This window comes from Tiliqua scincoides, chromosome 2 (genome assembly GCF_035046505.1).
Source record: "Tiliqua scincoides isolate rTilSci1 chromosome 2, rTilSci1.hap2, whole genome shotgun sequence".
NCBI classification, from domain to species: Eukaryota; Metazoa; Chordata; class Lepidosauria; order Squamata; family Scincidae; genus Tiliqua; species Tiliqua scincoides.
This window is the reverse complement of record NC_089822.1, coordinates 130,890,244-130,906,629: the sequence shown is the minus strand read 5'-3', so window position 1 is coordinate 130,906,629 and position 16,386 is coordinate 130,890,244. Positions and strand designations below refer to the sequence as shown.

General features: G+C 42.2%; 1 protein-coding gene across 4 annotated transcripts in view; it reads left to right on the top strand.

Annotated features, from left to right (window-relative positions):
- Nucleotides 1-16,386, top strand: part of TFCP2 (transcription factor CP2) — a 58,060-nt gene that overhangs the window by 13,447 nt on the left and 28,227 nt on the right. For all 4 annotated transcript variants that reach the window (XM_066616277.1, XM_066616276.1, XM_066616278.1 and 1 more), the window contains 2 exons: nt 12,611-12,762; nt 14,118-14,194. In XM_066616277.1, coding sequence (XP_066472374.1) covers nt 12,611-12,762; nt 14,118-14,194 — 229 coding nt within the window. The remainder of the gene's footprint in view (nt 1-12,610; nt 12,763-14,117; nt 14,195-16,386) is intronic.

Genomic DNA, 16,386 nt, shown 5'->3' with positions numbered 1-16,386 from the left:
GCACCAAAAGCCTTAACAGTACAGGACCTAAAATCTTGCCTAAAATCATCCCAGCCAGCTCAGACAAGGAAACTGCTGGACATGAGGGTGGATGTTACACCAACAGACTCCCAATTGTGTCTCATTCACCACCAGAACACTCAGTCAAATATGGAGAACTGCTGGATAGAACACCTGGAAAGGGGAATGTTATCAGTATAGGCCATTGTGATGCCATCTCCCTGCTCCTGGAACCAAGGCTACTGCAGTGCCTGGAGACCTGGTGAATGAAGCTGAGAGAGACCAAGTCTTCCCTCTTTGTCCAACCAGATCTCTAAACACGCTAACCTGGTTTCTTCATACAGGAGTATATCCTGGATTAGGCTGGTTTTATTATTGGCTGATCTGGCATTAAGCAACAGTAGCTGCTGCTGCTTTAGGCTAGAAGGGTTGTTGCTGGTAGTCTGAAAATTGGAGGAAGGACTAGAAAGGATAATAATTCCCAAATGACTAATCTGCTTTCTCCTTAATGGCCTGTGCTACATCCACCACCATACTTGCCAAGGCCCACCACCCTACTTAATCGTGACACCAGGAACCTCCACTTCACTGTCCCTCATACAACGCATTCCTAACCTGCGTTGGAATAGCCTGGTTGGCTGACCTGCATTGACTGTATCCAGTGCAGGGTTGGAGGTGAAAGGAGTGCAACTCTGAGTAAAGGGGCTTATGTCCCCTTACCCCAAATAACGCCCCAGCCATCTCATTGGGGCTGCTTGGATCTGCACCAGCGAAACTGCTGGCGCAGATCTGAGCAGCCTGGTGTAATGTGCCAGAGATGTGTCCCACCACCTCCTCTCAGTCCTGGTCCGCCAGCCCTCCCCATGCCAGCTGCCCACCACTGGCACAAACCTTCCTCTTTTGGAACAGGATTTGGAGTGGGGAGGCTGGCGTGCATCCTTGCGCTGGCCTCCCGAACTCCCACAGTGACGCGAACGTGCTTTATGGCACATTTGCAACTCTCAGAAGTCGGCACAAGGGACTTGTACTGGCTTAACCCCAAGATTGTGTTCTCATTCTTCTACAGCAGCAAAAATAAGGATCACAATATAAAAAACTAAAAGCAGCCCAAATCCCATCCCAACAGAAACTGCTTGAACAGACCCAATGCAGAGGGAATAGGAAGGTTCCCACATGCTATGCAACCTCTCTTGCCAGTGTGTTTTTTTTTGAAAAGGAATTGTTGTGTGGCAAAAATATAACAGTAGGAAGTGTTCCATCCACACATAATTGATTTCAGTACTTGATTTTTCAGTTCTTTGGTGTGCTAAAGACAAGTGTAAAGTAGGTAGCAGCTCTTAACCTCCTGCTGCTTTGAAATTGGACTCAAGCAGTTTCTTGTGACAGGCTTTTTAAGCTTTGCCTGCCCTGATAGAGGCAACTGTGCTGACCTCTCTGTCCTGAGAGTGGACTTTTTCTTGTCACTTAATGCAAACATCCCACAGGGCAAACACCTTGTAAACCCATTATGTGCCCAAGCATGCTTTACCTGAACTTTTTCATAAGAGAGCCTTTTAAAAAATGGCATAGGAACTCTCTGATGGTTTGCGCCAAGGAGGTAGATCCTTTTCCTTGTATGCTCTTTGTACCTTTTAGAGTTAGAATTTGGGGCAGCCAATTTCTCTTAAGAGCTATGAAAAGGGTTCAATTTTTCATTTTATATTGATAATTCTAGGGTTATTTTTAGTGGTCAACAAAACAATATAAATTGCAGTCATGGAGCATCTTAAAGTGAAAATATAATGAAATGTTGTTTACCAAAAGGAAACTTCCTAATTGTAGGTAATCCTACAAAATGAGGCATCTAATATGGCTATGATCGAGTCTTTTAGCACAGAGTTTAGCAGGGTTATTCATATTTCTACTGCCATAACAAGGTAGTCTGAGATATCTAGGATGTAAAAGGGTATTTGGCAATAGTACCAACTGAGATAGTGGTAAATGTTACCTTGAATATTAGGGTGGGTTTTATATTGAACATTTGCTTGAGGGTGTTAGTGCTGCCCCTGATTTGCATGTTCACTCACTTTCTCCATTTGAAGTGAGTTTTATTGCTAGGGTATAGCCTTCCTTTCTCTATTTAAATCTATAGAGTTTTATTAACTGAAGGTTTTTGGCCTTTTCCAAAACAAATATATATATATATTTGAGGGGGAAGAAGGGAGGGCCTAGCTAACCATCTCTGTGTTAATGGAATGTATTGTGTGTAATTTTGACTATACATTCTGCATTTGAGAAAATAGTCAAGGTCTTTAATAAGAAATTAAATTTTGGTAAGCATAATAGCAAACTCTACATGAACTTGCTTCTAATTTATTGACCTGCATACTCAAGCTGCTTGCAGAGCAGACACCATTCTAGGATGCTCTGTGTCTGAGAAACTGAACTCTTGAGGGCTCCTATGGATATGGTCCTAGTTTGTGGTGCATTCCAACTCTGATTCTGAATTTCTTTTGTGTTGAGTTGAAACTTGGATGGGCTGTATGGTAGTGGGAATGGGGGTATAGTGAACAGAAGAGGGATTGTGTCTCAGTGCTATAAAGAAGGGCAAGTTGCTGTACAAAGTAAATGTCTTCCTTTTGAGAAACTAGTTTTTTGCTTTTTGTGCCATTGAAAAAAGTGCTGCTATCAAAAGTATAAACTTAACACTTTATTCCATGTAAAAGCTGACACTGCATTTCATATTAAAATTTTTCCAAATGCAGGTTGTCTGTAAAAAGTTAAGAAAAGTGTAGTAGTGCTGAATGTTCTTCTCTTGAGCGCAGCCTCTAAATTGGATATGGTGATGTGCATAGTTACAGCTGGCAAGAGGTTTGGCAGAGTGTTGTAGACGGCAGCCTAAATAAGGCCACACAGGGATATGTGAAGTAGAATTGGATGGGATATGAGGCTTAGGAATATGGTGACATGCATAGCCCCTGTTTGAAGAAATGAGGCATTGTTGGTCTTTCGTATACGGTATCCAAAATGCGGTTGGAGATATTTGGGTTGGAAGTCATGGTAAACATAACCATTGTCTGCGTCCTTATTCATTGGTGAATGTGCCATACATCATGTGACAGTTGAAATTGCTATGCAGCCATTGTCCATGAATATTTATTAATTTAAGATATTTACATATCACCCGTCTTCTGCTAGGACAGTGCTCAAAGAGTTTAACAGAATGTGCCAAAATAATACAATAGTGCAGTGGTCACACATTTAGCACCGGGACCCACTTTTTGGAAGGAGAATCTGTCAGGACTCACCAGAACTGATGTCATGACTGGTAGTGACATCATCAAGCAGCAAAATTTGTAATAGTCCTAGGCTGCAATCCTATCCACACTTACCCAGGAGTAAGTCCCATTTACTATATTGTAAAAGAATATACATAGTAGTTCGTTAAAAGTACAGGTCTGTAACATTTCCCCAAATGCAGTCATATAGCATGGTAGCATCTAGTCTAATAAATTAAAAACAAAATATTGAAATGAATGGGGACCCACCTGAAATTGGCTCCTGACCCACCTAGTGGGTCCCGACCCACAGTTTGAGAAACACTGCAATAGCATATTAAAAATGAAATTAAGCATAATAAAAACTAAAGCAATACATAGAGCCAACCAAAAAACATCACAACAAAATAAGAACAATATCAGAACAGCCAAAAAACAGGGTGGATCTGAAAGCACTGGCTCATAAAATTTTATGCCGTTGTTGAACAATTTAAAAATATTTGCCCTTGGGGGAAGGGACAGATTTGGAACACAAAAGCTTGGTGATTTTGTAAACTTTAACGTCAAATCATTTACACATAGAAAAGACTTCTTTCTGAGCATGCTAAAACATAGTTGTTTGACAGTTACAGTCTTGCAACTTAGCTTCTTTGGTTAACATGAGTAACTTAAACCCAAAATGCAGGCAGGATAGACATACTCTATACACCAAAATGGAACAGGCAAAATGGACTAACAGGCTATGTGGAAGCAGTTATAATACCCATTTGGATCAAATTGAAAAATCACCAGAGCTAACTTGAGTTTCACAAAGCTTGACAAAGAATGCTGTGAAACTCAGCTGGCTCACTGCCTTGTGATTTTAGTTGTCCCTGAAAGTAATCCTTACTGAAAGTTCTAGGTTTGCCAATGAGTCTAGGGGGTTGCTGCAAACTCTGGGAATACATGCTACATTGGGTGTCAGTTTTGTATAGACACATCATTTAGAAAATTCAATAGAAATTAGGCTTGTGTCAACCGGTTTCATAAACCTCTGATGTGGCTTTTTCCAGTTCTGATCTATAGCTAGTAGACATGCTAATCTTTTGGAACAGAGAGCCTCATAACAAGATGCTGCATTCTAATTGTTACATAAGCCCCAGGCAAGGCTGTTGCAAGTTCTCTACTCAAAGTGTTGTTAATGCATCCAAGGAACCTTCATCAAGGGGCAAGTTAGAATGAACAGTCTGAAAAAGAGGGTACTTTACCTGCTTTGATGGGGGGATTTAGTCTAGTGTAAAGCCTGATTTGCCACGAGTTTCTTGCAGATCCATTTTATAGCTTAGGCAACTTATTGAATGGTCTCTCTGACTATGACCACTGAGTCATAGTCTAGCCCTTTGCCAGTACAGGCAGTCCACAGCTGCAACATCCCTGATAAAGGGCTATCCTGCCTCTGTTTAAAGGCCTCCAAGGACATAGAGTCTACCACCTTGTGAGGTAAACTGTTTCAATATTAATAGTTCTTCCTAATGTGTAGTCCGTCGTCTCATTCAAAAGAAGTCAACATGCTGGATCATGCCAAAGGTCCATGTAGCCCAGCTTCCTGTATCTCACAGTGACCCACCAGATGCCTCAGCTTGTAATTTAAACCCATTTTGTCCTGAGCCTACAGTCCAGAGCATCTGAGAACAATTCCATGCCACTTTTTGTATTACAGCCTCTTAGATGTTTGCAGAGGGCTGTGTCCCCTTTGAACAGTCTCTAAGCCAAACATGCCCAACTCCTTCACTCTTTCCTCATAGGACATGGTCTCCAGCTGGTTACCATCTTAGTTGCCCTTCTCTGGGCTTGCTCCAATTTGTTAATATCCCTCTTAAATTGTGGCACTCAGAAGTGGATACAGTATGTCATGTGGGGTCTGACTAAAGCAGGCTACAGCAGTACCATTATTTCTCATTATCTCAACACTGTACTTCTGTTGATGCAACCTAAAATTGCTTTTGCCTTGGTCATTGTGTCACGCTGCCCTTTCATGTTTATCTTGTGTTCTACTAAAGCACCTAGACCAGCGGTTCTCAAACTCTCCCAGAGTTAGAGCTCTAAGTGTTTGCAGAGATGGGGAAATGGTGGCGACGTGATCTGGAGGATTGCGCTGCTGTCAGGAACATGGGCTTTTTCAACCTTAACTGTGTCCCTGCTGGCCTCCCTGGGGTGTGGGGAGCCTTGGCAGCTTGTGAAAAGTGGGAAAAAAACATTGCGACCCACTTCCAGTTTTGCAATAGCAATCCAGAAGTGTGTTGTGGTTGCTCTTTTGCTTTTTACAAACTGCAGGGAGCCCTGCAGAGGGTTCTGTGGGGCTCCCCGCACCCTATGGAGGAGGCAGAGACTCAGTAAGGTTGAAAAAACCCCTGAGTCGCTGATGGTGGTGTGATCCTGGGGATTGTGTCACTGCCATTCCCCCACTCCTGCTCCTTAAAGGGGCAAGGACACTGCTCCTCAAGCTGATGGGTTGCAAGCTACCAGTTTGAGAACCACTGACCTAGACCTTTTGCTATTGCCTAGAGGCAAGTATCCCCAATCTTGTATACAGTGAGCCTTCCTTATCTGCAGGTTTAGGATTTGATTTAAAGTGGGTCCCAACCTGCAACCAGAACTGCCTCACCTTACCTCCCGATGCGACCAGAACTGCCGAGAGAGGGAAGGGGATAGTAGGGGGAGCTCACAGTATTAACTCTAGCTTCTTGTTCTGAAACTCTTAGGTTTCAAAAATTGCAAAACTCAAAACCCAATCCTAACCAACTTACCAGCATCCATGCTGCTTCAATGCAGCCCTGAGGTAAGGGGACAAATGTTCCCTTGAGGAGGCCTGATTCGTCACTGATTTCCCCCCCCCCACCCAAAGAACGCAGCATGTGCCCAGTTGGCACAGCTGTATCAGTGCTGGAAAGTTGGTTAGGATTGGGTTGTTAGACAGCAAACGAGTCTGTGGTTGTACCACTTATAGTTTGAGACAGCCTTTTTATTTGTATGATATGTGGAATTAACATAGCTAGAACATCTTTAACCTGTGTTGGCAATGAATCCACTGCATGTGTGTCAAGTGTAGCTGTGTTACAAAATTGATTTTTATCTGGTCCTTATTTTAACCTTACTTAGTCACAAAGATATGTAGAAAAATATGGGTCTTCTGTGTTTTGGCTGATGGTATCCAATATAAATTTAACTTCATCCAGTAATAAGTTCCGGACTGGTTCCTAAATCTTTTATTATTGAAGACTCTCAAATTGTGTCTGTTCTGGATTTATCCCTTCATTCTTTATTAAAGTCAATATTCCATTTCAAAACAATTCCTTCTAAAACTGTTAGAGCTGATGGAGGTCCCTGCTGTGTAGGTGGCAGCCAAGGTTCAGTCCGCTCAGCATGACATGGGTGGTTCTCAGTTTGACCATAGTCAACTATGGTATGGCAGAGGTGCTAGAAAAGGGGTATAGGCTTCCCTTGCCATAAGTAACAAACTTGACCTGCTGGTCTAATTGTACCCTGTGGTCAATTAGTTTTAAATTGTGTTCATCATTAACCTCTTTTCAGCTGTAATACAGTAACTTCAGTAATGCCAAGAGTCTACAAACCTGGGTGTCAGTGACGATCCCCCACCTCCTCCTAGATGTCCTTCACAAAGATACCACACTGCTTTCTTGAGTTCTCCATTTGTTGTAGATCAGTGGTTCTCACACATTTAGCACTGGGACTCACTTTTTAGAATGAGAATCTGTCAGGACCCACCAGAAGTGGTGTCATGACTGGAAGTGATATCATCAAGCAGGAACATTTTTTTACAATCCTAGGCTGCAATCCTACCCACACTTACCCAGGAGTAAGTTCCATTTAATATCGTTAAAAGAATATACGTAGTTGCTTGTTAAAAGTACAGGTCTGTCACATTTCCCCAAATGCAGCCAAATACCATGGTAGCATTAAGTCTAATATATTAAAAATAAAATATTGAAACGAATGGGGACGCACCTGAAATTTTGGCTCACGACGCACCTAGTGGGTCCCATCCCACAGTTTGAGAAACACTGTTGTAGATAATTAGATGGAGTGGTAGGGTTCATGCTGGGCTTTTTGAGCCAGTAGCAGTGGAAGACTTGATTTCTGTGTTCTTCAAAGCCCTGAGTCCTCTTGCCTACTGACATGGGAAGGGGGAGTGGGCAAATTAGCTTGGGGAGGGTAGTTTTAGGAGTCTCTTAAGAGATCATTAAACATTACAATGCTTTGCACTACTATGTGTGTAGTGGGCCTTATATAAAATGACTAATTTATAGGGGAAGCCAGCAAAGTACTGTTTCTTATTAGCCTTGTACAGCAAGTATATTGAATGATACACAAATGTTTCCCAAACTGTGGGCTGGAACCCACCAGTGGGTTGCGAGCCAATTTTTGGTGGGTCATGAAAAATGTTTGAAATATTAAAATTTTGCAAGTACTCTTATTCAGTTTGCAGAAGAAAATCATGAGCTGGAATGCTAACCTGTGGTATGCAGTGCTTCATATGTCTAAATTAAAATTTCACATTTTCCCAGTAACTTGTGTGCTGTAGGTCATGTTTGAACCCAGTTTCAGTCTTTTACCTGGTGTGGAAGTACCTAACTGCATATCTTGTTCTCCAGTTCAACCTTCTGGGTACTTTGGAATGACTGTAAAGGTTTGGGGAAACAGTCCTTGAGCTCCATTTCTAGGGAGAGTCTAGCAAATATCTACATGCATGTAGAATATGTAAGGTCTCTAGCAGCCTCAGGATCATAGGACCCATGATGAGGATGAATTTTCACACAGCAGGACAGATGTTATCGACTGGTTTTATCCATAAGAACAGCCCCACTGGATCAGGCCATAGGCCCATCCAGTCCAGCTTCCTGTATCTCACAGCAGCCCACCAGATGCCCCCAGGGAGCACACCAGATAACAAGAGACTTGCATCCTGGTGCCCTCTCTTGCATCTGGCATTCTAACATAGCCCATTTCTAAAATCAGGAGGTTGCACATACACATCATGGCTTGTAACCTGTAATGGATTTTTCCTCCAGAAATTTGTCCAATCCCCTTTTAAAGGCATCTAGGCCAGATGCCATCATTACATCCTGTGGCAATGAGTTCCACAGACCAACCACACGCTGAGTACAGACATTGAGTACTTCTCAAGGACCTGGGATGGATTTTCCTCTTATTTTGATGTTATAAATATTGTTAAAAATTTTAAGCTGTTCCAGTCCAGCTTTTTTTTTTAGTTTGTTCATGGTAATTTCTGTGATCCCTGTGCTGTTAAGGTGCTGTTCCAGTTGTTTTGGTATTGTACCAAGGGTGCCAATCAGCGCTGGGATTACTCTGGTCTTCTGCCACAACTTTTCAATTTTACTTGTAAATCTTTGAATTTGGTTAATTTTTCCCCAGTTTTTCTTCTACTCTATTGTCACCTGGTATTGCTATATCAATTCTTATTCTTAAAAATAAAAACAGATAAATAAATAGAATTGTTCCTTTTTTGATCTTTTTTGTCTAATGAACCTTGTCATTTTAAAAAGTGGGTCTTGAGTGCTAAAGTTTGGGAAGCACAGCACTAAATCAAGGTTTTGGGTTTTTAAACCTTCTCCCACTCATTTTATTCAGAAGGTTAGGGTACATATAATAAGCCCTTCTGATGAACATTAAACCTCTGAAGTAGAAGGGAAGAAGTGGTGAAAAAGTACCAGATCTTCTGCATACGAAGATAGTCCTCTACCACTAAACTGTGAGCATTCTTCTGTTTCTCTTCATTGTAGCCAATGGTGTGAGCAGTTGTGGCAATGTAGCTCATGAGTGTGGATATTGCCTCAGTGTTAAGTTTGCATGAGAAATCTGTATAATGCCTCACCATTCTAGTTGCCTCAGAAGTTCCTTTCACTACAGTGAAAGATAATTCACAACTTTTGATCAATTGATTGTATTGGTGAATTTTTGGCATCTTTGTTAATGTAGCTTCTCAGATTGGAGGCTGAAAAATTCACCGTTTATACAATGGAATTTATGACCTTAATATGAATGAAGAAGGCATTGCTTCCTTGAGTCTTCCTTTTGGGGGTTGGAAGTGGAATGTGTTGCTGATCTTTGAACCTAAATATTTCGCTTTCCTGTGACTGAACAAGCTGTGATATTAGATTCAGTATCAACTGCTCAACACTGCAAGAGAGGGAGATGACATAGTGCTACTCTATAAAACCACTGGATTGTGGATTGTGGATTGTGACCAGTGTATTTCAAAGAACATTTTGAGCAAAGATGTAAACAGCCATCGTTGCTATGGTGAAGCAATCTTGTGTGTCTGTTAATGAATTCCTAGTAATCTCCACTAATCTCTTGATGGAAAGAATGATTTAAATCCCTTCTTCCTGGCAGCATCAGCATTGCAGCACCAATCTTGAGATAATTGAAATTTTTGTGGCTCCTGCAGGGTGTAAGGCTGATCTGTGCCTGTCTTTTCCATAGAAACTCTTGCATCAGTTTTAATATGTCACAAGTAAGTACGTCACTTATGATGGTTTGGGGGTACACTTCTCTGTACATGTGACAAGAATATTTCACCTGAGGCAATATGGTGTAGCCCATTAATGACAAGTTTATTTTATTAGTTGTACTGGGAGATTCCATTGCTGAAGTGAGATCCAGATCTTAGTTCAAAGGTTAATGCTCTGTTAGGATCAGAGTCCTTATTTTTACAAATCTCTGCATGCGCACACACTCTGCACACACAAGACAGATTCTTTTTCTGAATATTGATTTTGGAATAATGACTGATCAGTTGCTGTTGGCTCTCTTTTGTAAATGGAACCAGTGGCGTTGCTTATGATGACATTCATTTCAGTAAAAGTGTGAGGCCTCCCTGTGGGGGAAGGGGAGGGCCCGCCTGGCCTTTCCGAGGGGGACCCCCTTGTGGAGGCCTCAGAACAGTTCACCAGAAGAAGGGGGGTTGTGTCACCCAGTTCCCCCTCTTTGGGTTAGCAGCATTTGTCAGTCAGGAGCAGGGGCTGCTAGCAGCAGATCCTCCTGCCTGCTCTTCTAACTCCCAACTGCCTTGTCATCCCTGGCCTCCAGGTTTATGTAGGGCAGACCCCTCCCCTTTGGCCCCTCCCTTTCCCTCACAGGGATGGTACAAAAAGGGCGTGTCTCACCTGGAGCTGCCAGGGTTGTTCCTGAGATGGCTGGGAAGGCTGCTGCCTCTACTCTGGTCTCTGCCTTTGGGGGTTGGGCTGGCCCTGCCCACCTGGGTCCTGTAGCTCTGTCAGGAGGTCCAGCTGTGGGCTCCCGATGTCATAGCCAGGTGCCCTGCCCAGCAAGGCAGGTCCCGGCTGGTTGGGCGAGGGAGTGCTCTCCTTCCCCCCCCCAAGGCAGAGGAGGGGCAGCTGCCCAGCAGCCAAATGGCCTGCATCCTGTCTCCCCCCTCCCTCCTCCAAGTCGGGGGTGAAGCGGGGGGTTTGGCACACAGCGTTCCCCTGCTGTGCTTTGCCGCCCACAGGAGTGCCCAGGCAGTGTATGGGGAGGTGGCCCCATGCTCCCCCGGCTTCCTTCCTGATCCTCAGACCCAGAAGTCCTCTCCCTGGGTAAGTTGGGGACCTGTGGGAGGAGGGGAACCCCAACACACTTTAATTATATACTTATTTATTTTAATTTGCCTGATGATGTCACTTCCACCATGACATCACTTCTGGTGGGACTTGGACAGATTGTCATTCTAAAAAGTGGGTCCCAGTGCTAAAAGTTTGAGAACTGCTGCAATAAGGTGTTAGTAAGCTGACATCCTGGAGGTGTGTGTGACACCACTGGTGACCAAAATCACTAAAATCATAATTTGGAAGAATAATACCGTCATGTTATATATCAGTCAATGTGTAATTTCATGCAGAATGTGTTCTGTCTTTGTTCTATCAAAAGGTACAGCCCAAAGACCAGTGGGGGCGGAGCGATGGTACACCACCACACCCACTACCTGGGGTATTGCCCCACCCACTACATGGGGGGTGATGCGTTGGCGTCCTGCACCGGGTGACACAAACCCTAGTGACGCCACTGAAAGGAACCGATCATTCCTGGGTTTTAATTCAGAGAGTTTAATTTTGGTCAGTTTCATGGAGATTCCAGCAAGGGCATACTGCATACAGATGCCTCAGTCCTCAGGTTCTTGAAGGGCTGTCAGGTTTTTTCACACCTGCAAATACTGTAATTTATGGACAAAGAATGTTACCTGTCATTTAGATATGGTTGCTAACAGCGCAATCTTACGCATACTTACTCAAAAGTCCCACTGTGTTCAGTGGGCCTTACTCTTAGGAAAATGTGCATAGGATTGCAGCCTCAATTACATTTAAGTAAAATAAGTAGATTAACTGGCACCTTCTGGCTGGCTGTTTTTCTGAGGAGGTTCTTGGTGCTGAAAAAACTGCTCCTTTACGGTGAAGTGTTAACAGCAAAAGGGTAGGGCTTGTAGCTCTTAAAAGGCAAATCCTGAAGAAGGAAAGGGGGGATTTTCCCTGATCATTTTCTCCACACCCACAATCATAAGCTGTGTACATATTCTTCTTTGGGGCAGGTTGAGGCAATTTCAGGACCTAGTCAATTAGCCTACCCTTATTGACAAGGGAGTAGACAAGAACTTGTCCTTATTGACAAGGGAGTAGACAAGAACATAAGGAATGGGATGACTCGGAGTTGTGCAGAGTTGCTGTCATTTGGGGCACACTATTCAATATAGATTTTTAGGTTTTATTTTTAGAAAGACTATCTTATTTGGGGAAGGAGGTGGATGATCAGCTTGAAGTATTACAAATAACATGGTAGTGCTTCAGATTAGTAGCTGTATAAGGCCAAGAGTAGCTTCTTATAAAATCTTTATTCAAATCTTAACCAGAGGACCAATGTCCTCTGGCACCCTACACAAGGAACTGGCTTATTTCAGGTAGACAACAAACTCGCTTGCCTGTTGAGATTCTGTTTGGTGGCTTTTTATCTGCTTTAACATTCAAACTGCAATTACAATGGCAAGAGTTCTGTGTGCAAACTGGGGGCAAGGAAACAGAACAGCTCTTAATTTAAACCCGTGTGATGTGATCAAATGCATCCCATAAGGATTGCAGGCAGGAAGTTGTTCTCACAAGAGCTGAACATGAGGCTCTTGCACATTGTATAGGGAAGATGATGGAAATCTTGTTTAATATTCTGAGCTGCTATTTAGATTTGTCAGACTTCTTACTGTTGTCCAAAATGTGGTCATGAATAGCACCTGTAAAAGGGCTTCTGTATAAGGGTAAAGCATTATCTTGACCACAATTTCCTTTTTATAGTGATGTCCTTGCCTTGCCCATCTTCAAGCAAGAAGAATCCAGCTTGCCTCCTGACAACGAGAACAAAATCCTACCTTTTCAATATGTGCTATGTGCTGCCACTTCCCCTGCTGTGAAACTGCATGATGAAACTCTCACCTATCTCAATCAAGGTGAGCTATATACTTCTGTTACCAGAAGACAGATGGGAAGATGCTGCTTTATGGTGCTGTGCACATTTATTGCATCCTTGTTGCACGCTTGCCCCTTTGTTCACCTCCCAAAGCACAATCTCAAGGTCACAACACAGATCATTTGCCTTTCTGTGCCTTTTTGCTTCCCTTGTTGTGCTTTCAGTTGGCATAGTATGTGAATTTATTTCAAAATTCTGTGTCTGATAGGTAAAGTGGATATTCTAGTCTGTGTTGGTTATTTGGATTATGAAACTGGGAGGCATTGGACAGAATCCACCGATTAATAGACATGGAGTATGCACAGTGTTTAGTTTATGTTGGGTCTGTAATCTTATGACAGGAATAAGTTATGCTCTTTGGTCATAGTTAATGCCTATGGAATAATTTCAAACTGGAAATAACAGCTACAGTTTCTTGCTTAGTGAAATTCCACCTCCTCTACTTACAGGGTGACCCCCCCCCCCAAAAAACAGAACCCATAAAAATTTTATTAAATCCTACAAAGATCCAGTAAATTTCAAAATGTCTTTTCTTTGGTTGACCAAAACATATTGGGGAAGATTATTGTTCCAGCATTTCATGCACAATGTCGACTTGTATACCCTGAAAGAAAAAAGAAGAAAAATTAAAATTAACAGTTTTATTCAAAGATTTGTGGGTTCTGTTTTTTTTGAGTCACCCTGTACTTGGCCTAGTAACTACCAAGGGAGCCTAAAAACACACACACACTCAAAACCTCAAACATTTTGTTGTACCTTCAATGTTCAAAATATGTTCCTTACCTTATTCATCCATATTCAAGTCTGAAATAGATCAGTTATGGTCCTACAATCTGTAAAGTGTAAATGAGACAATGACTGGTCAGAATTTCTCTGGAGCAATGGGAGCAAATTTCATCATTGGGCACACTGGCTCCAGACCTGATACAACATTGGTATCTTGATGATTGTACAACATGAAACAGGTGAAAAGAGAGCCTGTTTCCTCTTTGGTTTGGTTTTTTAAAAATTTCTGTTAATTTGGTACAGTTCAGAGGAATGACCAGACCTAACCAGGTTACAAGTGGATTTTGGTCTAATCAGTTTTGCTCCTAAAGAAAAATGCATTTTTTCCTCTAATCAGACTATGTGAACACACACATGACTATGTGCTCAGTTTCAGTTAAAAAAAGGCCCCCTATACATCTTTTCCAAAAATATGCTCTGTGTGTGAATGTATTCATGCTTACAAGTGTTGTCAGGTAACCACGTTTTCTTTCAATCAAAGTTGTTAAGAGTGAGCTTATTTTAAAAAAATCATTTGTTGTAGTAATCACATCAGACATTCCTCCTCAGGTCAATCTTATGAAATCAGAATGCTGGATAACAGGAAAATGGGAGAATTGCCTGAGCTAAATGGGAAACTTGTAAAGGTGAGTAGATCAGTGTTTCTCAAACTGGGTTGGAACCCACTAGGTGGGTCGTGAGCCCATTTCAGGTGGGTTCCCATTCATTTCAATATTTTATTAATATATTAGACTTGATGCTACCATGATATGTGACTACATTTGTTCTGGCTTTTAACAAGCTACTCTGTGTATGCTTTTAACAGTGATAGTAAATGGAACTTACTCCTGGGTATGTGTGGGTAGGATTGCAGGCTGGGATTGCTAAAAATTTTCCTGCTTGATGACGTCGGTTCTGGACATGACATCACTTCTAGTGGGTCCTGGCAGATTCTCATTCTAAAAAGTGGGTGAGAACCACTGGTGTAGATGATAATGTATCCTTTCTCAAATGCTGAGGCTGGTTGACATGCTTTGGAATCCAGTTTGAATTATGCCTGTCACCACACATATAATTGCAGCAATCGCTGAAGCTGCCATGTTGGTGGGGCTATTCCAGTCCTGTTGAACTACTGTAGTTGGTCTGGCAGGACAAGCTCTGAAATAGCTTCTGATAAGTTATTTGGGATGCATTTCCTGAGAGCTGTTGTGCAAGGGTTGTGTTCTCAGAAATGTTGGAGGTGGCAGTCCACTGAGCAAAAGGTCAACTGGCTGAGGTAGAAGGACATGGCAAGATAGGCAGCATGGACACTAGGGACCAGGAAGCTTATGTTGGGAAAAGGACCATCCACTGTTGACAACACACTTAATGAAGTCCACAGGCAGGCTACAAGGCGTCAGCGGTGGCATGAAAGTGGGGACAACTGAAAATAATAGTTGATTATCAAACTTAGCCACAATGTAAGGAAATCCTGAGTTTAAATCTTTTAAGAGATCCAATATCAAACCCAAGCCAAGTTTTGAGTTGCTGAGTGACAAAGACCAACTTGCTTAAAGACAGCTTGCATCTCTTTCAGAGGTTTTGGAGTTTAAATTTACCAAAAGCACATGGAGAAGAAAGCATTGCTAATCTATAATCCACACTACAAAGAAATGGCTTGCTCTTATTACAGAGGGATACAGAGGGATCTTAGTACAGAGGGATTTATAAGAGGGTCCAGCAGAATGCCTGTGGAATGCTGACTGGGCTGCCATTCTTGCATTGAGCAGGGTATCTGAAAAGTTCAAGGTATCTTTCAATTCCAGAAGTAGGAACAAGAAAAATTTGTGTTGTGTGCTTATTAACTTGAACCAAGTGCAGAAAAAGTCACTACAGGTTGAGTCTCATTATTTGAGAGGGTTTTTGAGAGATTTGAGAGTTTTTGATAGGTTTTTGAGAGATTTTGAGGGTATTTGAGAGATTCCCAGAACTCACTGCAGCAAATCAGTTTAAAAAACAAAGTCCCTTTGCTCAGGTGATTTAAAAACAGCCTTGCTGACCTTTGTGATGTTAAGATAAAGTCATTAAGAGGACAATGCAACAGTCACTTTCTCTCCAGGCCCTAAGAAAGGATTATCTTTCTTTCATGTGTTCAGGGGGAAGGGAGGGGGTCCCTTAGAGAGAATGATTGATGGATTGTCAGCTGGCTGCCCTCTCTTTAACTATTGTAAAGGACTATTTTCCTTTCATTTAAAGGGCACTTCTCATCTCTACAACAGTAAGAAAAGTATTTTAAAGAGGTGCATTTTCCCTTCTCCAGGGATCAGTACATTCCTTCTCATTTGCAGTGGCCATTCCTGTTGAGTAAAATCCATGTATAAAAAATCAGTGTATAACAAGGTTGAACCTATATAATGTTTAGAGCAGTGCTTCTCAAACTGTGGGTCAGGACCCACTAGGTGGGTCGTGAGCCAATTTCAGGTGGTTCCCATTCTTTTCAATATCTTATTTTTAATATGTTAGACTTGATGCTACCATGGTATGTGACTGCATTTGGGGAAATGTTACAGACTTGTACTTTTAACAAGCTACTATATATATTATTTTAACAATGATAGTAAATAGGACTTACTCCTGGGTAAGTGTGAGAAGGATTGCAGCCTAGGATTGTTAAAAATTTCCTGCTTGATGTCGCTTCCGATCATGACATCAGTTCTGGTGGGTCCTGACAGATAAAAAGTGGGTGCTAAATGTGTGAGAACCACTGGTTTAGAGGATGTGTGCAGGATGGGACAGAAGACTTCGGTCTGGAAGGAACTGACCAGGAAGAGGTCAGTTGCTGTTAATAGCCTGCCAGCAC